We start from the raw sequence: 22,592 nt of genomic DNA, 5'->3' as shown, positions 1-22,592 counted from the left end.
TCTGGGTGACAAAAGTTCTCCCGAATTTCCCAATGGTTTTATATTAACCTATGCACGGCACCTGATTCAGGCTTCGCCCCGCAAACGGAAAGACGTTTCGCGCTGTTAACGTGGTAACGTCCCCCGGCGCCACTCCACAGGAAGAATTTTTTTTTTTTTTTTTTAAATAATTTTTATTGAAAGAGTTTTTCCATCCAGACATTTACCCCTACTAATTTTTAAATTATTTACAACACCATCCCTCTAGGCAAATGTCCCTCCCTCGCCCGCCCTCTCGCGCGCACCAGTCCTCCCCCCCCCCCCCCCCCAGGCAACCTTAACAAACAAGGCAGCCTACAGTTTCAGACATGAGCAGCGAGCAGACTTGCCCGCGTTACAGTCGTGCATGTCCCCCCACGACCCTTGCTGCCCCCCCCCTCCCCTCCCCCCCCCTCCCTCCCCCCCTCCCTCCCCCCCCCTCCCCCCCCCCTCCCCCCCCCCCCCCACCCCCCCCCCCCCCCCCCCCCGGGTTGCTGCTGCCACGACCCCGAACGTCTATCTCTGATCTAAAAAGTCAAGGAAAGGTTGCCACCGCCTGGCAAATCCCTGTACCGACCCTCTCAGGGCAAATTTGATCCTTTCTAGCTGAATGTAGCTAGCCATACCATTAATCCAAGTTTCAACGCTTGGAGGCCTCGCGTCCTTCCATTGAATTAATATCCTTCGTCGAGCCACTAGGGACGCAAAGGCCAGTATTCCGGCCTCCCTAGCCTCCTGTACCCCCGGTCTACCCCGACCCAAAGATCGCAAGGCCCCATCCTGGTTTGACCCTGGACCCCACCACCTTCGACACCGTCCTTGCCACCCCCTTCCAGAACCCTTCCAGCACCGGACATGCCCAGAACATATGCACATGGTTCGCTGGGCTTCCCAGACATCTGACACACCTGTCCTCACCCCCAAAGAACCGGCTCATCCTTGTCCCCGTCATGTGAGCTCTATGCAGCACCTTAAATTGAATGAGGCTCAGTCTCGCACACGAGGAGGAAGAGTTGACCTTCTCCAGTGCATCCGCCCACGTCCCGTCTTCTATCTGCTCTCCCAGCTCCCCTTCCCACTTGGCTTTCAGCTCCTCCCCTGATGCTGCTTCCGCCTCCTGCATTATCTTGTAGATGTCTGATATCTTCCCCCCTCCGACCCAGACCCCCGAGAGCACCCTATCACTCGCCCCCTTACTGGGGAGCAGGGGAAACCCCTCCACCTGCCGCCTAGCAAATGCCTTCACTTGTAAATATCTGAACATGTTTCCCGGGGGGAGCTCAAACTTCTCCTCCAGCCCTCCCAGGCTCGCAAACCTCCCCTCTATAAACAGGTCCTTCAGCTGCCGTATGCCCACCCTGTACCAGCTCTGAAATCCCCCGTCGATGTTCCCCGGGATGAATCTATGGTTCCCTCTTATTGGCGCCGCCAACAGACCTCCCATTTCCCCCCTATGTCGCCTCCACTGCCCCCATATCTTGAGGGTGGCCGCCACCACCGGGCTCGTGGTGTACCTCGTGGGGGGGAGCGGCCATGGTGCCGTTACTAGGGCCCCCAGGCTTGTGTTGCCACAGGACGCCCTCTCCATTCGTTTCCAAGCTGCCCCCTCCCCTTCCATCACCCACTTGCGCACCATTGACACATTTGCCGCCCAGTAGTACCCCGAGAGATTGGGCAGTGCCAGCCCTCCACTGTCCCTGCTCCGCTCCAAAAAGACCCTCCTCACCCTTGGGGTGCCATGCGCCCACACGTAGCTCATGATGCTACTCGTCACCTTTTTGAAGAAGGCCCTAGGGAGGAAGATGGGCAAGCACTGAAATAAAAACAAGAACCTTGGGAGGACCGTCATTTTGATTGACTGCACCCTCCCCGCCAGCGACAACGGTACCATGTCCCACCTCTTAAATTCCTCCTCCATCTGTTCCACCAGCCTGGAAAAGTTCAACTTGTGGAGGGTCCCCCAGTTCCTTGCCACCTGCACCCCTAAGTACCTAAAGCTCTTTCCTGCTCGCTTGAAGGGGAGTCTCCCAATACCCTCTCCCTGGTCCCCCGGGTGTATCACAAAAACCTCGCTTTTGCCCAAATTTAGTTTGTACCCCGAAAAGTCCCCAAACTCTGCTAATAGTTCCATTATCTCCGGCATTCCCCCTTCTGGGTCTGCCACGTACAGCAGTAGATCATCCGCATACAGCGATACTCGATGTTCCTCCCCTCCCCTAGTCAGTCCTCTCCACCCCCCTGAACCCCTCAGTGCCATCGCCAACGGTTCAATCGCCAGTGCGAAAAGTAGGGGGGATAGGGGACATCCCTGCCTGGTCCCTCGGTGGAGCCCGAAATACTCCGACCTCCTCCCGTTTGTCACTACACTCGCCGTCGGGGCCGAGTAGAGCAACTTCACCCACTTAATAAACCCTTCCCCAAACCCAAACCGTTCCAACGTCTCCCACAGGTACTCCCACTCCACCCTATCGAATGCCTTCTCCGCGTCCAGCGCTACCACTATCTCAGCCTCCCCCTCCACTGCCGGCATCATAATGACATTCAGCAATCTCCGCACGTTCGTGTTGAGCTGCCGCCCCTTCACGAACCCCGTCTGGTCCTCATGGATTACCCCTGGCACACAATCCTCTATTCTAGCTGCCAGGATCTTTGCCAGCAACTTGGCATCCACGTTCAGAAGCGAGATAGGCCTGTAGGACCCGCACTGCACGGGGTCTTTATCCCGCTTCAATATCAGGGAGATCAGAGCCTGCGACATTGTCGGGGGCAGAACCCCCCCCTCTCGCGCCTCATTAAAGGCTCGTACCAGTACCGGTCCCACCAAGTCCACATTTTTCTTATAGAATTCCACCGGGAACCCATCTGGCCCCGGCGCCTTCCCCGCTTGCATCTGACCTATTCCCTTGACTAGCTCCTCTAGCCCTATTGGCGCCCCCAGCCCTTCTACCAGCCCCTCCTGGACCCTTGGGAACCTCAATTTGTTTAGGAAGTCCTCCATTCCCCTCTCCTCGTCGGCGGCTCAGACCGATACAACTCCTTGTAAAAATCCCTGAAGACCCCGTTCACTTCTTGCCCCTTCTGCACTACCTTCCCGCCCCTCTCCTTCACTCCCCCAATCTCCCTAGCCGCATCTCGTTTGCGAAGCTGGTGTGCCAGCATCCTGCTCGCCTTTTCCCCATACTCATAGACCGCGCCCTGTGCCCTTCTCCACTGCGTCTCTGCCTTCCTGGTGGTCAGCAGGTCGAACTTGACCTGCAGGCTGCGCCGTTCTCCCAGCAGCCCCTCCTCTGGTGCCTCCGCATATCTCCTATCCACTTCCAATAGCTCCCCCACCAGCCTCTCCCTCTCCTGCCTCTCCTTTCTTTCTCTGTGCGCCCTTATGGAGATCAGCTCTCCCCTGATCACTGCCTTCAGGGCCTCCCAGACCATCCCCACCTGCACCTCACCCGTGTCATTCAAGTCCAGATAGCTCTCAATGCTCTTCCGGACCCTTTTACACACCATCGTCGTCCGCTAACAGCCCCACATCCAGCCGCCACAGCGGGCGCTGGTCCCGCGCCTCCCCCATTTCCACATCCACCCAATGCGGTGCATGATCAGAGATCGCAATGGCCGAGTACTCAGCTTCCCGTACCCTCGGGATCAGCCCCCTGCTTAACACGAAGAAATCGATTCTGGAGTACACTCTATGGACGTGGGAGAAAAAGGAATACTCCCTCGCCCTCGGCCTACCAAACCTCCATGGGTCTACTCCTCCCATCTGCTCCATGTACCCCCTCAGCACTTCTGCCGCTGCCGGCCTCCTATTGGTCCTTGAGCTCGATCTGTCTAGCCCGGGGTCCAGCACTGTGTTAAAGTCCCCCCCCATGATCAAGCCCCCTGCCTCCAGTCCCGGAATGAGGCCCAATAGGCGCCTCATAAAACCCGCGTCATCCCAGTTCGGGGCATATACGTTGACCATCACCACTTTCTCCCCCTGCAGCTTACCCTTCACCATCACATACCTACCCTCCTTATCCGCCACCACCTCCTCCGCCACGAACGACACCCTCTTTCCCACCAGAATCGCCACCCCCCGGTTCTTTGCGTCCAATCCAGAGTGGAACACCTGTCCCACCCACCCCCTTCTCAGGCGAACCTGGTCCACTACCTTCAAATGGGTCTCCTGTAACATTGCTACATCAGCCTTCAGTCCCTTCAGGTGTGAGAATACCCTTGATCTCTTGACCGGACCCATTCAACCCCCTCACGTTCCAAGTGATCAGCCGGGTCGCGGGACGACCCGCCCCCTTCCCCTGCCGATTAGCCATGTCCTGTTCCCTGCTCGCCCCGGGTCGACCCTCCCCTTCTGACCCGCTCCCCATGGCGATGTCCCCCTCCCCCCACCTCTCCCGTCCTCCACTTCCCGTTTCTGGTCTTTTCAGCAGCAACCCGGTGTCCCTCCCTAACCCCCCTCCCCCCCCCCCCCCCCCCCCCCCCCCCCAGGCTAGGACCCCTCCTAGCCGCGATGTACCCTCCATCGTACTCCCGTAAGTCAGCTGGTTCACGCTGACCCGGCTGCTCCTGCCACACTCCGACTCCCCCCGGCTCAGGAAGAATTATTAGCCATGAAGCCCAAGAAGGAAACCTCAAAAAGCAAGGATGGCCTTCAAGATTTCAAGGATTTCAAACAATGACGGGACAGAGTATAGGAATGCGATAGAGAATCTGGTGAACTGGTGCGATGACAATAATCTCTCCCTCAATGTCAACAATACAAAGGAGATTGTCATCGACTTCAGGAAGCGTAGTGGAGAACATGCCCCTGTCTACATCAATGGGAATGAAGTAGAAAGGGTCGAAAGCTTCAGGTTTTTAGGTGTCTAGATCACCAACAACCTGTCCTGGTCCCCCCATGCCGACACTATAGTTAAGAAAGCCCACCAACGACTCTATTTTCTCAGAAGACTAAGGAAATTTTGCATGTCAGCTATGACCCTCACCAACTTCTACAGATGCACCATAGAAAGCATTCTTTCTGTTGTATCACAGCTTGGTATGGATCCTGCTCTGTCCAAGACTGCAGGAAACTACAAAAGGTCGTGAATGTAGCCCAGTCCATCACGCAAAGCAGCCTCCCATCCATTGACTCTATCTACAATTCCCGCTGCCTCAGAAAGGCAGCCAGCATAATTAAGGACCCCACCCCGGACATAATCTCTTCCACCTCCTTCCGTCAGGAAAAAGATACAAAAGTTTGAGGTCACGTACCAACCGACTCAAGAACAGTTTCTTCCCTACTGCCATCAGACTTTTGAATGGACCTACCTCGTATTAAGTTGATAGTTTCTCTACACCTTGCTATAACTGTAACATTATATTCTACAGTCTCTCCTTCCTTCCTTATGTACGGTATGCGTTGTTTGTACAGCTTGCAAGAAACAATACTTTTCACTGTATACTAATACGTGTGACAATAATAAATCAAATCAATTCAAGAGTTGGAGGGGAAGGGAGAAAATCGCAAACGAAAGGTGGGAATGAAAAGCTGAACTCACTTGTAAATCATGAAGCTGTTCCTGACTTTAATTCCGCCCTTGATAAAGCTGACCATGTTCTCATCCTGAAAACACAAAGATAGGATGGGAAAAGTCCGCAATTGAACTCCAACTGCGCTGTTTCAGTGTCAATATGCATAAAAGAACAAAGTACATCGTAATTTATAAAATGGAATTATGTAGCATCGGAGGCCTGGGGGGGGGGGGGGGCGTGGGTTCAAATTCCACCACAGCAGCTGGTGGACTTTTAAATTCAATGCTTAAAATCTGGAACTATAAAGCACGTCTCAGCCATGGTGAGCGTGACAACTATCCTCGATTGTCATTAAAAACCCATTTGGTTCACGAATATTCATTAGCGAAGGAGAGCCGCCATTCCTACCTCGTCTGGCCTACATCAGCTATTAAAAAAACCTCGAGATTACCTGGCCTTTATCACACTGCTGCTTGTGGGAGCTTGCTGTGAGCAAAATGGCTGCTGACTTTTCCTACTTGTTCCTAATTAGTTGCAACTAATTCCCGGAATAGGTCGCTAGTCCGTCGCCAGAGACTCGTATACCTGATGGGGGCGTGGAGCCACTCTACATCAAGGAGTCTCTCTCCCCTTCTTATCGTCAGCCGTTGGTGCGTTTGGAAGGATTTGCACGTTGACACTCAACGTGTTTGGCCGCGTTGGGAACGCACCTTCCTTGGCCGGCAGGTCCTGGGGTGGGACTGGATCCCAGAGATGCTAGCATGGAGGTAGAGACGCTGACTCAATCAACACAAGCCTCCCTCCCCATAGCAATGTGGTTGACTCTCAATTGCCCTTTGAAATAGGCTAAAAAGCCACTCAATTCAAGGGCAATTGGGGCAACGCACATACTGCCATTGCCAGCGCTGCCCACATCTCATGAAGGATTAAAAAATATATATTAATTAGGAACTGGGTGGGACAAAGACTTTGCTACATGGTTGTAGATTCTTGCATTTGGGTTAAAATTCACTCCATCAGTTATTGTTAGAACATAGGACATACAGTGCAGAAGGAGGCCGTTCGGCCCATCGAGTCTGCACCGACCCACTTAAGCCCTCACTTCCACCATATCCCCGTAACCCAATAACCCCTCCTAACCTTTTTGGACATGAAGGGGTAATTTAACATGGCCAATCCACCTAACCCGCACGTCTTTGGACTGTGGGAGGAAACCGGAGCACCCGGAGGAAACCCACACAGGGGTTATATAGAACATAGAACAGTACAGCACAGAACAGGCCCTTCGGCCCTCGATGTTGTGCCGAGCAATGATCACCCTACTTAAACCCACGTATCACCCTATACTCGTAACCCAACAACCCCCCCTGAACCTTACTTTTTAGGACACTACGGGCAATTTAGCATGGCCAATCCACCTTGCCCACACATCTTTGGACTGTGGGAGGAAACCGGAGCACCCGGAGGAAACCCACGCACACACGGGGAGGACGTGCAGACTCCACACAGACAGTGACCCAGCCGGGAATCGAACCTGGGACCCTGGAGCTGTGAAGCATTTATGCTAACCACCATGCTACCGTGCTGCCTAACGGTTAATATGTCAAATGGATTTGGTATTTTCAATCAAGTTTCTAATGGACATAGTGAAAGAAATAGAAAAACCACCGTTGACACCTCAGCACACTCAGGGAGGAGGCGGAGGAGGATGGTGCCAAACTTGCTGCTGGCTTGCAAGCCATGATCCTGACCAATAGATCCATTACAGTCCCAATTGCCTTTCTGACTTGGGTCAAGCAAGGCTGCGTCATTGCACCCTTAGCAAGCTCCCCGCTGGAGCAGAACAAACGGGAATCTGTTCAACCGTCCGCTGCCTCCAGGCCAGATCTAAGGTCGCCCCATCCTCTGCCACTGAACCGCAGTATGCAGACGATGCTTGCGTCCGTGCACGTTCGGAGGCCGAGCTCCAAGCCATCGTCATCAGCTTCACCAAAGGCATACAAGAGCACGGGCCTGACACTAAACATCCTACCAACCTGCTCCTGGCACACAGCACTGCCCCCAAGTTATCAAAATCCCCAACGAGGCCTTGGACAATGTGGACCATGTTCCATTACTTGGGAACACTGTGTTCAGTGTGCCTGCACAGCCTTCGGTAACCTGAGAAAGAGACTGTTTGAAGACCAGGTTCTCAGATCCGGCACCAAGCTCATGGGGCTGAATTCTCTGTTTTTGTCGTAGAAACGGTAGAGTTTCACGCCAAAGGAAATCGGGTGAAAAGGCCCCTTATTCATAGCCCTGCAGTGGGGCGAGTAGGGACCCGCCGTGTTTCTATCAGCTTTTGCTGCAGATACGGGCCCCCCGCACTTCCGGGTCTGACGCCGTGCTTGCGCATGGCGGCCGCCGCGCCGCGCTCCATGGCGGGCTCGGACCGCGGAGCTAGACCGACCCTGTCCACCCGCACAAACATTTCCCCGCCGCCTACAAGGCACCCCAGGCCCTCCGATCGGAGTCCGCAGCGCCTCGCGAATACCCCGGCCGGCTGCAACACATTAGATCCACGCCGTCGGGACTTTAGCCGGTCGGGGCTGCAGAATGGCGGAGCGGGTCTCGGGCAATGGCCCCGGGCAGGTCCTAGGCAGCGCGGCGTACTCGGGGGGGGGGGGGGGGGGGGGGGGGGGCGCAGAATTGGGGAAGAGGCACCGGTCCCGATTCCGTGCGGGAAAATGGATTTTCCGCCCCCACGCCAGCCGCGATTTGGGCTTCGGGGTGCGGAGAATCCAGCCCATGGTCTACGGAGCAGTAGTGATACCCACCTTCCTACGTGGCTCAGAGATGTGGATTATGTACAGCAGGTACCTCACAACCCTGGAGAAGTCCCACCAGCGCTGCCTCTGGAAGATCCTGCAAATCCATTGACAGGACAGGCGCACCAATGTCAATATTCTCTCTCAGGCCAACACCCCCAGCTTCGGAGCATTGACCACACTCGGTCAGCTCCGCTGGACGGGCCACGACGTCCGCATGCCCGACTCGAAACTCCAGAAACAAACGCTCAACTCGGAACGTCAACATTGCAAACGGGCCCCAGGAGGGCAGAGGAAAGACATCAAGGTCACCCTCCAATCCTCCTCGAGAAAGTGCAACACCCCCGGGAATCTCGGGCCCAAGATCGCGCAAAGTGAAGGAAAGGCATCCGGGAAGGAGCCGAGAACCCCGCGTTTCATCGCCGACAGCAACCCGAAGACAAAGGTCGACAGATAAAGGCACCCTCACCCACACCGCTCCTCCAAAACCACCGCCTGCCCCACCTGTGACTGAGACTTTAGATCGTGCGTTCGACTCCTCAGTCAGCTGACAACCCATTTATAGTGTTGGAAGCAAGTCGTCCTCGACTCCGAGCGATTACCTCAGAAGAAGAGGTTAACCGGGGAGTGTCCAAAATATCTGGCACCGATAACCCACACCCAATGAGCGCAACGGTAAAAACCCCCAAGAGAAACAAATAGAAGGAAATCGGAACAAAATGGCCCTTCCAAATGACACATTCACAAATACGTATTTAATTCTTCTTTATTCTGTCATGGGATGTGGGAGTCGCTGGCAGAGGCAGAATTAGTTGCCAATCCCTAACCGCCCTTGAACTGAGCGGCTCATGGGCCATTTCCAATGTGGCTGAGAGTCAACCACGTCGCTGTTCAGTATAAAAACAGGCCCTTCGGCCCAACTTGTCCATGCTGACCATGGGCTTAAATCTTCAATCTACTGTTATGGGCCAGGGTTTAGTGAACCCCAAAGTGTATCATGGAGTTTACCTGACCCACAACTTTTAATAGATTGTGGTTATGGGGAGCACACGGTCCACTCTACAGGTGTGGTGCAAACATAACTTTACTGTACTTTTAAATTAAAACAATGTTTATTCTATGAACTCAAGTTAACCTTTTAAATCATACAGTGAGCATCTTAGCAACCATTAATTCAAATACAGCCCCCAAAGACTACAACACTAAGTAATCCTTAATAACTTCCCAAACAACATCCAGAAGACAAAAGAAACACCTTTTGACAGAAGAACGTCAGGTTTACATTCACTACTGAGAACATTTATAATTCTGAATTCACTAAATGATCAAGAGATAGTCTTTTGATGGCAGAGAGATGAACAGCACACCTGCTCTGTCTGGCTTCAGCTCCAACACTGAAAACAAAACTAAAACACACCCTACAGCAAACAGCCTAAAACAAAAGTAAAAAGCTGACAGACAGTCCAGCTCCACCCACTCTCTGACATCACTGCAGCGGTAAACACCATTTCTTAAAGGTACTCTCATTACAGATATTTATATACACACCCATTTATAAACATGCATTTCTTAAAGGTACTCTCAGATGACACTACAGCGAAGTGTGAGAAAACCAATTCTGCATTAGACCTGTTATCCTTGAGGAAAAGAACTTGTACAACCTCAGGATGCCCAGAGTACTCAAGGGAGTGTTTTGGAAGTGTTGCAATGTAGGGAAATGCAGCAACCAATTTGAGCACAGGAAGCTCCCACAAACGGTTATGTGATAAAGACCAGATAATCTTGGGTTTTCTTTCGCTTTCGGGACAGATATTGGCCAGGACCCTGGGGAGAATGCCTTAGCTCCTCGTTGAATAACACTGCGGGATCTTGGGAGTCCCACGTGAGCGAGCAAACGGAAGATTTACCTACTTTACGAAAATATTTAGGCACGTAATGTCAAAAAGGAAGGTCCGAGGTTAGCATTTTCAGTGTGTTCGGACCAAGCTGCCTTGTGTTGATCAGGATTTCTCCGCATTTACCTGTAAGAAGGTGAGGGCTGCTCTCTGTAGTAAGCACTCTGCATAGCAGACCTCTGCATGGACCTCCGCTGTAAAACAAATGAGTTCATCCAATCAGCACAGAGGCAGGCTGGTACGATTAACCTTTGCAGGCCTGCGTTTACATTCTAAATACATCCGCGCCGTGAATACAGTAGTGCCGTGGTTAAGGCAAGTTGCAGAATTGTTCATTGCCGAAAAAAGGCATTTTGTCGAAGCTTTCGACCTTGCACTCATCAGGGAAATGACAAGAATACCAGCGTCACGGGAATGAACAACTTTATACTGTATGAGATGAGGGTGCTGATTGTTTGGCAAGTGATTGGTAGAAACGTTGCCAGGGAGGTTGCACCAGTTGATGGTGACTGACAGTTAACTGCCGAGCAATGTTTAAAATTTAAACCAGCTTGACTCTGATTGGTCAAGGCAAGGGCTCACAGTGTAAGGTCTGTAAAAAGTAAGTAAAGTTGCCATAGTCCATAGTCCCAGGGGAGGCAATGGCCTAGTGGTATTTTCACTGGAGTAATAATCCAGAGACCCAGGGCAGATGGTGGAATTTGAATTCAATAAAAATCTGGAATTAGAAGTCTAATGATGACCATGAAACCCGTTGTCAATTTTCATAAAATGTTTACAGTAACTTCATTGCAGTGTTAATGTACTACTTGTGACAATAAAGATTATTGTAATTATTATTATAAAAACCCATCTGGTTCACTGACGTCCTTCAGGGAAGGAAATCTGCCATCCTTACCCGGTCTGGCCTACATGTGACTCCAGATCCACAGCATTGCCCCTCAGGGATGGGCAATAAATGCTGGCCCAGGCACCGATGCCTGCATCCCATGGACGAAGAAATAAAAAGATGACCATAGGCTGCTTTCCCTTCTGAGGGGTGAGAGCTGACTGGTGGTGATTTAACCTGAGGGTCACCACACCTCAGGTGAGGGGCGAGGCCTTCAGCCGGTACGGGAATTGAACCCGCGCTGTTGGTCTCGCTCCGCATCGCAAACCAGCTGTCAGGCCAACTGAGCTAAACCGACCCAAGGTGGTGTATACCAGTCAGCTCTCCCCCTTCAAAGGGGAAAGCAGCCCATGATCACCACACCTCAGGCGAGGGGCAAGGTTGAGAAGGCGGGGCGTGAATAACCTCAGCTGGTACGGGAATTGAACCCGCGCTGTTGGTCTCGCTCCGCGTCGCCAACCAGCCGTCCAGCCAACTGAGCTGTATTCCGACTGGGAAATTGGCTCCCGTTACCCTCCAGTACGTTGCCCGAGTGGTTAGATTACCTGGGCAGAGGGCATCACAGCCAAGCCTGATCTTAGCCTCGTCTAGTCCCTACACACTGCCAGCAGGTGTCGCTGGCGAGCGATGCAGAGCAGGAAGCCTGACTGATCGTGACCAGGATGAGAGATAGCCCGGAGACTACTTATACCAATCCTACTGCTGCGACCCGTGGTACAGACAACGGATCAAACTTTGTTTCAAATGGGCTCTGATGAACCCAAATCAATCCTTAACAAAAAAAAACAAACAAAGAAAAGACACCTTCATTACAGAAAGTTATTTTTGTCAGATACGGCGCCGTGGGAGGTTTTGCTATGTCAACAGGCGCTCTGGAAATAAATACAAACAGTTTTTAAGAGTAACCCCATTCGAGGAGAATTGACCAATGACGCATTTCAAACCACCTTTGATCGTTGCGATGCACTGTTGGAAACAACGCCCCCCCCCCCCCCCCCTACCCCCCCAGAATAAAAGCTTGACATGAACTCCCTGAAGGGGGGGTGGACATTTAAAATCGCAATGCAGTCCTTTGAGAACGCACATTTTGTGAACAGGTAAACGGCCCGTTGGCAAAATAGGGAGAAGCTGCCAACAGAGCTCTAACAGCACCATGGGTGGACCTACCCCAGGTGGGGCTGCAGCGGTTCAAGATGGCGGCTCGCCACCCCCACCTCCGCCGGGGGCAGTTAGGGATGGGCGATAAACGGCAGCCTCGCCATCGGCACCCACATCCCAAAAGACCAAAGGTGGGCCTTCCCACCAGTGGGACCTACATCTCCTGCCAAAGGCAACTCTCCTCGCCATTCCCCCCCCTGCCCCGCTCCCAACCACCCCACCACCACCACGGCAGGATGGGAAAACCCGCCATAGCTGGAGGGGGGGGGGGGGTCCCCAAGTCGCCATCGCAAAGAAGATTGGAAATCAGGAAAGAATACAAGACTTGAGTCTGTACCTGATCTTCACCAACCCAGTTTTACACTCGGTCCGAGGGGAGCCTCCGGATGTGGGATACAATCCGGGAAACTGGGGTGGAGATTATGCCCTCAGTTGCATCAAGCACCGAAGAGGTAGCTGCTTAATTCTGGCACCAGACCACAGGGAAGGTGTCGAGCCTCGGAGAGGGGTGTAGAGCACATTAGCCAGGATTGTACACGCTCATCATCTATTCCCTTCAGTGAAGAGGATTAAGGGGTGATCCAATTAAGACGGTTAAGATAATTAAAGGAGGGGCAGCACGGTGGCACAGTGGTTAGCATTGCTGCCTACGGCGCTGAGGACCCGGGTTCGAATCCTGACCCTGGGTCACTGTCCGTGTGGAGTTTGCACATTCTCCCCATGTCTGCGTGGGTTTCACCCCCACAACCCAAAGATGTGCAGGGTAGGTGGATTGGCCAGGCTAAATTGCCCCTTAATTGGAAAGAATAATTGGGTACTCTAAATTTTTAAAAAAAGATAATTAAAGGATAGATAGGGAGAAACTATTTTATCTGATTGGGGGGGGGGGGGGGTTCATAAGGGGCCTAACGTTAAAAATTAGAAGTTAGACTGTTCAAGGGTGATGTCAATAAGCACAGAACTCCCCCCATCCCCTCCCCCCACCCTCCCCCCGATATAGGTGTTGAACCCGTGGAATTAATTGAACAATTGAATTGGAATATTTATATGATTTGTATTCAGCAAGGGTGCTACCAAACATTTACAGATCAGAAACGAGTCATTTGGCCCATCTGATCTATGTTCTACTCTACTAACCCTAACCCTCTCAATATATCCTCTTGTTCCTTCCTACCTGATGTTTTTAGCAAAACTTCCCCACAAGTACGTCTGGAGTATTGAGGGTTACAGAGCCAAGTCTGGAAAATGGAGTTGAACCGCCACCGTGATAATGCGAGGCGAAGAACAGGCTTGAGGGGCTGAATGGCCTTCTCTCATCCCTGGAAGCCTTACTGGGCCCCAAATAGGTTTCCAGTGGCTTACAGGGCCTCTCCGAGTGCTCAAACAAACGCACTAAAGAATATTCAGAGTGGTTAAAGGGAGATGCGGGGAGCTAGCACAGACCTGATGGGCCGTACTGCCTTATTTAGCGCTTTTTCCAATTCTTGCCTCTGGCGTGTCCCTAGCTGTCATCGGTTCACCATGGGCGGCCGTGCCTTCAGCTCCCTGGGCCCTGAATTCTGGAATTCCTTTACTAAACCCCTCCGCCGTTCTCGCTCACTCCTTTAAAGCCCACATCTTTGATGGTTTAGCTTTGGTGTTTTTGGACGTCCGCTTATGTGACTCAGTATCAACTATTGTCCCACAAAAGCTCCAGTAAAGCACCTTTGGAAAGCTTTCAGATGTTTAACGGTGCTCTACAAACACCGGGCTGTGAGCTTTTGATTAGTGATGAGTGGGGGAAATCGATTGAAAGAATGGTGTCACCTCAAAGGTTTCATTTCCCTTTGCAGATGGCGCAAACACAAACCTTCTGTGAAGTGGTCACCAGCTGGCTTGTTGACAAGACTCGACAGCGAACCAACCACAGTCGATTTCTTCCGAAACCTGTTGGGGAAACAAGCATCCGATGAGGACAAACTGTCCGGCCGGGAATTCCTGAAAGCATCAATTTCACAAGGACACAGGGTGTCTGTGCCCTGTAAAGAACTTAGTTTTAATTCCAATCCGATATAGTCGCGGTCTGGTAGATCCCGACCCGTAGATCCCGGGCGGGGATATTACCTCAACGCCAAGACCATAAGAAGTTGGAAGATGTCATGTCAGAGGACCTGGAAGGGAAGGTGGTAATATCCGGGAGCCCAGTGGGGGCGGGGGGGGGGGGGGGGGGGGGGGGGGGGAGGGAGGCCGGCGGTTTGGCCTTTGCCTCCCTGGTGGCCTGGAGGTGGATTTTGCTGGGATGGAGGGACTCGGAGTCTCCAAAGTCGGGGGTTTGGGTCAGTGACGTGGCAGGGTTTCTTAGGCTAGAGAAAATCAAGTTCGCCTTAAGGGGTTCGTTACAGGGGTTTGCACGGAGGTGGCAGCCGTTCCTCGACTTCTTCAAGGAAATTACGGCGGGGGGGGGGGGGGGGGGAGGGGATGGCATGGAAGTGGCGTAGGGAATCTAATGTATGGGTAGTTAGGGTCTATGCCCGGGGAGGCGGGGGGTATGTTATTGTGGGTTCCTGTGTGTGTTGGATCTCTTTGTTTAAAATGATAAATGCCTCAATAAAATATTTTTCTAAAAAAAAAAGAAATAGGAGCAGGAGGGTATTCCCCCCCCCCCCCCCCCCCCCCCCCCCCCCCCCCCCACCCTCCAGAAGGCAACGGAGAACACCCGGGGTCTCATCTACGGGGTAGTTGGGGTCCACAGCATCACCACGTCCCGGAAAAAGACGGGGGGCTCGAAGGCCTGTGCTGGGGACAAAGGGCATTGCAACCCCACGGTCCCTTGAAGTAAAAGTTAGTCCGTTTATCTCTCCCCCCCCCCCCCTCCCCACTCGTGCCAAAAGCAACAGCTATCGACAGTCGAGTTGTGAGGAGGTCATTTGGCGCAGTGGGTTAGTGTCCCTGCCTCCGAGCCACGAGCTGCTGGTTCGAGTCCCGCCCCAGGACTCCTCCCAATCCCCTGGCAGACAGTGAGAGCGGCAGAGGTGAATGTGGAGGAAGGGACACAGGAGCCTCTGCCACACCGTCTGTAGGTCCGGACCACGACATGTATGTGAAAATGTACGTTGCCACGGTTACTCACACTCCCTGACTGAACTGTGACACGCCCCCCACAATAGTCACATTCTGTCAAAATGATTGCGGCCGGCGAACAAGTCTATTCTTATCGGTATGTAAATAATTGCAGGCAAATACAGGAGCCAGTGGCGTTAATGAGACGCGTTTAACATCTTTAATGTCAGCCGGCAAATAACATTCAAATTCTGACTGTCCTTATTGTCCAATTTAATGTTACGTGTGGAATTCCCCTTAAAAAAAGAGAGGGCGATCTGGAGCGAGGGCGAGCGGATTCGAACAAAACGGCTGAAAACAAAATAAAACAATCTTTTATTCTAAGACTGGAGCATCTAATCTAGGCCGACACTTGACAGCGCTGTATTCAGAGGCCACACGGTTGATGGTGTGGTCTCTCAGCTAAGGTGTTACACCCCAGGTCCTGGCAAGATTGCCGTGCTCAAAATACTACAGAGGTTAAGATATAAAAGGCCTTTGAGCTTATTCCACCTATGTTCCAGAGGTGCACAGAAAGAGGCCATCTAGCCCAAATACTCCATGCTGGTATTTATGCTCCACCTCAGCCTTGCTCCATTCTATTCCAGCTCACTCCGTCAGCACCTCCTTCTACCCATTTCTTCCTCCCTTGTTTCTCCAGCTTCCCCTTTACATGCATCAATTGTTAAAAAAAATTAATTAGCAGGATGTGGACGTCGCTGGTTAGGCCAGCGTTTATCGCCCATCCCTAGTTGCTCTTCAGAAAGTGGTGGTGAGCGCGCCTTCTTGAACCGCCGCAATCCTTCAGGAGAAGGTACACCCACTGCGCTGTTAGGGAGGGAGTTCCTGGATTTTGTCCCAGCGACAGTGAAGGAACGCCCGATATATTTCCAAGTCAGGGTGGTGAGTGACTTGGAGGAGAACCTCCAGATGGTGGGGTTCCCAGGTATCTGCTGCTCTTGTCCTTCTAGATGGTCGTGGTCGTGGGTTTGGAAGGTGTTGCCTAAGGAAACTTGGTGAGTTCCTGCAGTGCATCTTGTAGATGGTACACAGGGCTGCCACTGTCCGTCAGTGGTGGAGGTTTGAATGTTTGTGGAGGGGGAACAATCAAACGTGGCTGCTTTGTCCTGGATGGTGTCGAGTTTCTTGAGTGTTGTTGGAGCTGCACTCATCCAGGCAAGTGGAGAGTATTTCATCACACTCCTGACTTGTGCCTTTTAGATGGTTGACAGGCTTTGAGGGTCAGGAGGTGAGTTACTCGCCGTAGGATTCCTAACCTTTGACCTGCCCTGGTAGCCACAGTATTAATATGGCTGGGTCCAGTTCAGTTTCTGATCAATGGTAACCCCCAGGATGTTGATTGTGGGGGATTCAGCGATGGTAATGTCATTAAATGTCAATGCTATTCATTCAACCACTCCCTGTGGTCGCGAGTTCCACATTCTCACCACTCTTTTGGTGAAGGAGGAATCTCCTGAATTCCCTGCTGGATTTATGACGCGCAGTCTCACTGCTGTGGCTGGTGACAGCATTCCCGGAGCCGAATGCTTGTCCGCCCCACCCATTTGTGGAGCAACCTGTGATACAAAACAAAAGAGCGCTACCTAGCTCCTCAGTGCCAGCAATCACCCCCCCCCCCCCCCCCCCCCCCCCCCCCCACCCCCCCCCCCCACCCCCACCCCCACCCCACACTCCCCACCCCCCCCACCCCCAGCCTGGTAACATTCCACACCCTCAACATCTTAATACCGTTAATTCCCAGGGACCCCTTGGCTCTCACTGAGATCCTCAAACCGCCTGGCCTCAGCCGTGACCCCACTGGGCCTCCATCTGAGGCCTGGTTCCCCGGTGCCATTAGCAATTAGCAGCCTTGACGCCCAATCTCGTTGGGGAAGTGGCCTGAAGGGGGAAGAGAGGCTCTGACAACATTCAGGGTTTCCCTCCCTCAACAAACAAGCATATCATCGCGCTCTTTCACCAGCACATCTCTTCACCTTTGACCCCCCCCCGCAGAAGCCATTTTGACTGCCGTAACGAAAATAAATAACCTCCAATGGACCCAAGACCCTTAACTCACTCTGCTGCCCCCCCCCTCCCCTCCCCCCCAACACTTTGCCACCCCCACCCCTCCCCCACCACCACCAGGGTTGTACCTTTGGCAAATCTCCTGTGCTTCTTTCATCGTGTGACCGGCACTGATGATGTCATCGTGTTCAAAGGTCATCATGGCCTGCATTTCCAAAATGGTGGCGTATATCAGAGCGTGGTACATGCTGTCCTTTACTCTATCAAACAAACAAGAGAGACAATTTACTGAACCCCGATGTCCGAGCTAGTGGGGCTCACGCCTCCGAATTGGAAGACTTGTGCTCACCACCTGAGCCGACATTCCAAACGCAGCGCCAAATAAGGTGAGAAGGGTTCAGCGGAATTCTCCGTCGGCGGGAGGATCCCCCCCCCCCCCCGTTATCTTTCAAATATTCATTAAATTAAGGCGCAATCTGTTTGCTCACCTCAGTTTCCACCTCTGCTTTCGGGCCTGGCTATTCCGATTCCCCTTCGATGCTCTCCTGTCACGCCCCTCGCCCTCCATGAACCTGCGCCCATCCAAAGATTCCACAGCCCACCTCCTGACTCTCACCAAGTCCGGTTCACCCTGTCAGAGGTGCGAGTCGTCCTACCAACCATCATCATCATCATCATCATCCCTGTATTCGCTGAGATATATTGACTCCCCGGCCAATCCTGCATTGACTTCAAAATCCTCATCCCGGTTTTTCAAATCGCTTCCACGCCTCGTCAGCCCCTCCCTATTTCTGTAACCTGCCCCAGCCACACAGTTACATAGGCCCCAGTTTCTGGAATTCCCTGTCTGAACCCCTCAACATCCCTACCTCTCCAATTTCCTTAAGGCCTTCCTTAAAAATCTACCGAGCTGACCTGCCTAGGCGACACCCAACGCCTTCCCAAGGGAAATTAGGGCAACAGATGTCGGCCTGGCCCATGTCACCCGCATCATGTAAAAGAATAGATTTTAAAAACACTCATGCCTCGGACCCACGCTTTGTTTGAAACACCTTGGGGTGTTTTGCTATGTTGAAGGCACTATATAAATGCAAAGTGACCATCTGGCACATCATCATTCAAAGCACCGATGCCCTGGGCAGCAATCGCCTCCACCAATCCCATTGGGAAATCTGCCGGATCATTCCTTTGCCTGTGGAATCTTTCCCTGCCCAAGCCGGCTTCTGTTTCAGTCTGCGTACTAACTGTGATTGCCCTTCAGAAGGGGGCCCATTGCCCCCCGGGGGAGGGGGAGGGAGCAGAGGGTGCCATTGTATGCGGACGATGTGTTGTTGTATGTGACGGACCCTCTCTCGCGATAATGAAGCTGCTGGAGAGGTTTGGCTCCTTCTCGGGGTATAGATTAAACTTGGGGGGGGAAAGCGCATGTTTTCCGGTGACTCTCCCAGGGAGGGGAGTTGACTGGGGGAAGTTGCCATTTCGCTTGGCCAGGTCCAATTTTCGTTATCATAGATTATCATAGAATTTACAGTGCAGAAGGAGGCCATTCGGCCCATCGAGTCTGCACCAGCTCTTGGAAAGAGCACCCTACCCAAGGTCAACACCTCCACCCTATCTTCATAATCCAGTAACCCCACCCAACACTAATGGCAATTTTGGACACTAAGGGCAATTTAGCATGGCCAATCCACCTAACCTGCACATCTTTGGACTGTGGGAGGAAACCGGAGCACCCGGAGGAAACCCACGCACACACGGGGAGGATGTGCAGACTCCACACAGACAGTGACCCAAGCCGGGAATCGAACCTGGGACCCTGGAGCTGTGAAGCAATTGTGCTAATCACAATGCTACCGTGCTGCCCTGTTATCTGGGAGTCCAGGTGGCCATGAATGGGCCTCGCCGTAGAAATTACATTTCGGAGGGCAGCACGGTGGCCTAGTGGTTAGCACAACCGCCTCATGGCGCTGAGGTCCCAGGTTCGATCCCGGCTCTGGGTCACTGTCCGTGTGGAGTTTGCACATTCTCCCCGTGTCTGCGTGGGTTTCGCCCCCACAACCCGAAAATGTGCAGAGTAGGTGGATTGGCCACGCTAAATTGCCCCTTAATTAGAAAAAATAATTGGCTAATCTAAATTTAAAAAAAAATAAAAATAAAAAAAAGAAATAAATTTTAAAAAAGAAATTAAAAAAAAGAAATTACATTTCGGGGACCTGGTTAAGGCGGTGAAGGCTGATCTAAAGAAGTGGGATAACCTCCTGCTGACTTTAGCAGTGAGGGTTCAGTCGGTCAAAATTAATATCTCCGCCGCCCCCCCCCAAAGATTTCTATTTTTGTTTCAGTGCCTTCCAGTTTTCCACAGGATCCCACGGGTTTGGAGGGTTTTTTTTACAAAGGGATAGACAATCAGCATTGCCCAACCTGTTATACCACTATTGGGCGGTGAATACTGAAACGGCATTGGGGGTGGTATTGAGGGACAGATTCCAGGAGGGGGCCGATGGAGAGGAATGACTGTAAAGGCACCGGTTTGAGAGTTTTGGTCACTGCTCCCCTTCTGCTTTCCCCAATGAAATGGACCAGCAGCCCCGGTGGTGTTGGCCACCTTGAGAATATGGGGACAGTTCAGGCGGAATTTTAAACTGGGTGACATGTCAGTGTTGGCCCCAATTTGTGAAAGCCGAGGGTTTGTGCCGGCGATTGCGATCTCGTCCTTTGGGGCTGGGGAGGGTAATAGGGGTTAGGGCGGTTTGGTGACTTGGTTGTAGATGGGAAGTTGGCTAGTTTTGAGGAATGGCTGGAGAAGTACAAGCGAAACATTGTATGCAAGGAGGTCGCTACCTTCCCTTTGCCCCCCCCCCCCCACCCCCCCCCCCCCCCCCCCCCCACCTCTGCCTGCGGTTGATTTCCTATTTCAGGAAGTTGGTCGTTGTCAGATGCTTGTGGGGGGTGGGGGGAGTGGGGTAGTTGTATGCATATGGATGTAAAATTTGTTGATAAAAGTATTTTTTTTTAAAAAGGAAGGAGCTGAGCAGATAGAGGACGGGACTTGGGCGGAGGCCTTGGAGAGAGTCAACTCTTCCTCCTCATGTGCGAGGCTTAGTCTCATCCAATTTAAGGTGCTGCACCGGGCCCACATGTCCGGGACTAGGATGAGTAAGTTCTTCGGGGGTGAGGACAGGTGCACCAGATGTTCGGGGAGTCCAGCGAACCACGCCCATATGTTCTGGGCATGCCCAGCACTGGAAGAATTCTGGAAGGGGGTGGCGGGGACGGTGTCGAGGATGGTTGGATCCAGGGTCAAACCAGGGTGGGGACTCGCGATTTTTGGAGTTGCGGTACAGCCGGGAGTGCAGGAGGCGAAAGAGGCCGGTGTCCTGGTCTTTGCGTCCCTAGTAGCCCGTCGAAGGATTCTGCTACAATGGAAGGATGCAAGGTCCCCAAGCGTGGAGACCTGGATCAGTGACATGGCGGGATTTATAAAATTGGAAAATTGGAAAAGGTCAAATTTGCCCTGAGAGGATCAATACAAGGGTTCTATAAACGATGGCAGCCTTTTCTGGACTTCCTGGCTCAAAGATAGGTAACTTGGTCAAAAAAAGGAAGGAGCTGATTCGGAGGACCCCATTCCAAGGACAGGTTCCGATTGATTTACAAGCTGACCTGCCGGGTTTCAGACACAGAAATACCCGACCTAATCACAAGCCATGGAAACAAAGAAGGAAAAGTCGCTATTGGATTGATCTCCAATCCAATCCGCTTGGATTGTCCACAGCGAGCAATGAATGTAGAAAGGCACAGTCATCTAACAAACTATTAATACATCAAAGATCACCAACCCTCCAGGAACATTGGCACAGTGGTTAGCACTGCTTCCTCACAGCGCCAGGGACCCGAGTTCGATCCGGCCCTGGGTTACTGTGGGTGTGGAGTTTGCACAATCTCCCCCATGTCTGCATGGGTCTCACCCCCCACAACCCAAAAGATGTGCCGGGTAGGTGGATTGGCCACACTAAATTTTTATTTTTAAAATAAATTTAGATTACCCAATTATTTTTTCCAATTAAGGGGCAATTTAGCGTGGCCAATCCACCTACCCTGCACATCTTTTGGGTTGTGGGGGCGAAACCCACGCAGACACGGGGAGAATGTGCAAACTCCACACGGACAGTGACCCAGGGCCGGGATTCGAACCCGGGTCCTCAGCGCCACAGGCAACAATGCTAACCACTGTGCCACCGTGCTGCCCTCCCAGACAGATGTTTAAGTGCCAACGCTGAACATATTTAAGGCTGGGACAGACAGTTCTGGTCTTTCAAAGGATATGGGGAGCGGGTGGGAAAGTGGAGTTGAACCCCAAGTTCAGCGGTGATCAGAGTAAATGCTGGAGCAGGTTGGACTGGCTATGTGGGCTGCACCCATTTTGTATTGACCCCTATTCCCACCCTAAATGGTCCCTCCCTCTCCCAGGACATAAGGTGGAGGGTAAACAGGAACACCTGGATTGGTGGGTAGGTCTCATGAGGAAAGGCTGAGGGAGCTAGGGTTTTTCACATTGGAGCGGAGGAGGATGAGGGGTGACTTAATTGAGGTGTATAAGATGCTGAGAGGGATAGATAGAGCGGACGTTCAGCGACTTTTTCCTCGGGTGGATGTAGCTGTTACAAGGGGGCATAACTGTAAGGTTCATGGTGGAAGATATAGGAGGGATGTCGGAGGTAGGTTCTTTACTCAGAGAGTAGTTGGGGCGTGGAACGCACTCCCAGCTATGGTAGTGGAGTCGGACACTTTGGGAACTTTCAAGCGGTTATTGGATAGGCATATGGAGTGCACTAGAATGATTGGGAGTAGGTTGATTTGATCTTAGTTTCAGACTAGTTCGGCACAACATTGTGGGCCGAAGGGCCTGTACTGTGCTGTACAGTTCTATGTTCTATAGCTTTAACTTGCCCCCCCCCCCCCCCCACCCTCTAAACACACCCACACATAAGACAGACAAACAGAATGCCCTGCCCTGCCATTCAATGATATCATGGCTGATTGTGCCCCTTAATATCTTTGCTCAACAAAAGTCTATCTATCTCAGATTAAAAATTAACAACTGTTCCAGCTTCAACTGCTGCTTGTGGGAGAGAGTTCCAAACCTCTACCTTTGACTGAAGACGTGTTTCCTAACATCTCTCCTGAACGGGCTGGCCCTAATGTTTAGAC

At 52.2% G+C, this 22,592-nt stretch overlaps 1 protein-coding gene across 1 annotated transcript in view; it reads right to left on the bottom strand.

The window, feature by feature from the left end:
- The window catches only part of zgc:158403 (tetratricopeptide repeat protein 39A), an 89,288-nt gene that overhangs the window by 26,433 nt on the left and 40,263 nt on the right, over positions 1 to 22,592 (bottom strand). The window contains exons 3-6 of the mRNA XM_038784703.1: positions 17,510 to 17,641; positions 14,128 to 14,204; positions 10,358 to 10,425; positions 5,556 to 5,620 (exon numbers count right to left, since the gene is read on the bottom strand). Coding sequence (XP_038640631.1) covers positions 5,556 to 5,620; positions 10,358 to 10,425; positions 14,128 to 14,204; positions 17,510 to 17,641 — 342 coding nt within the window. The remainder of the gene's footprint in view (positions 1 to 5,555; positions 5,621 to 10,357; positions 10,426 to 14,127; positions 14,205 to 17,509; positions 17,642 to 22,592) is intronic.

The sequence above is a fragment of the Scyliorhinus canicula genome, chromosome 25 (assembly GCF_902713615.1).
Source record: "Scyliorhinus canicula chromosome 25, sScyCan1.1, whole genome shotgun sequence".
Classification (NCBI taxonomy): Eukaryota; Metazoa; Chordata; class Chondrichthyes; order Carcharhiniformes; family Scyliorhinidae; genus Scyliorhinus; species Scyliorhinus canicula.
Note: the sequence above shows the minus strand (reverse complement) of the source record. Positions and strands in the feature narration are given on the sequence as shown.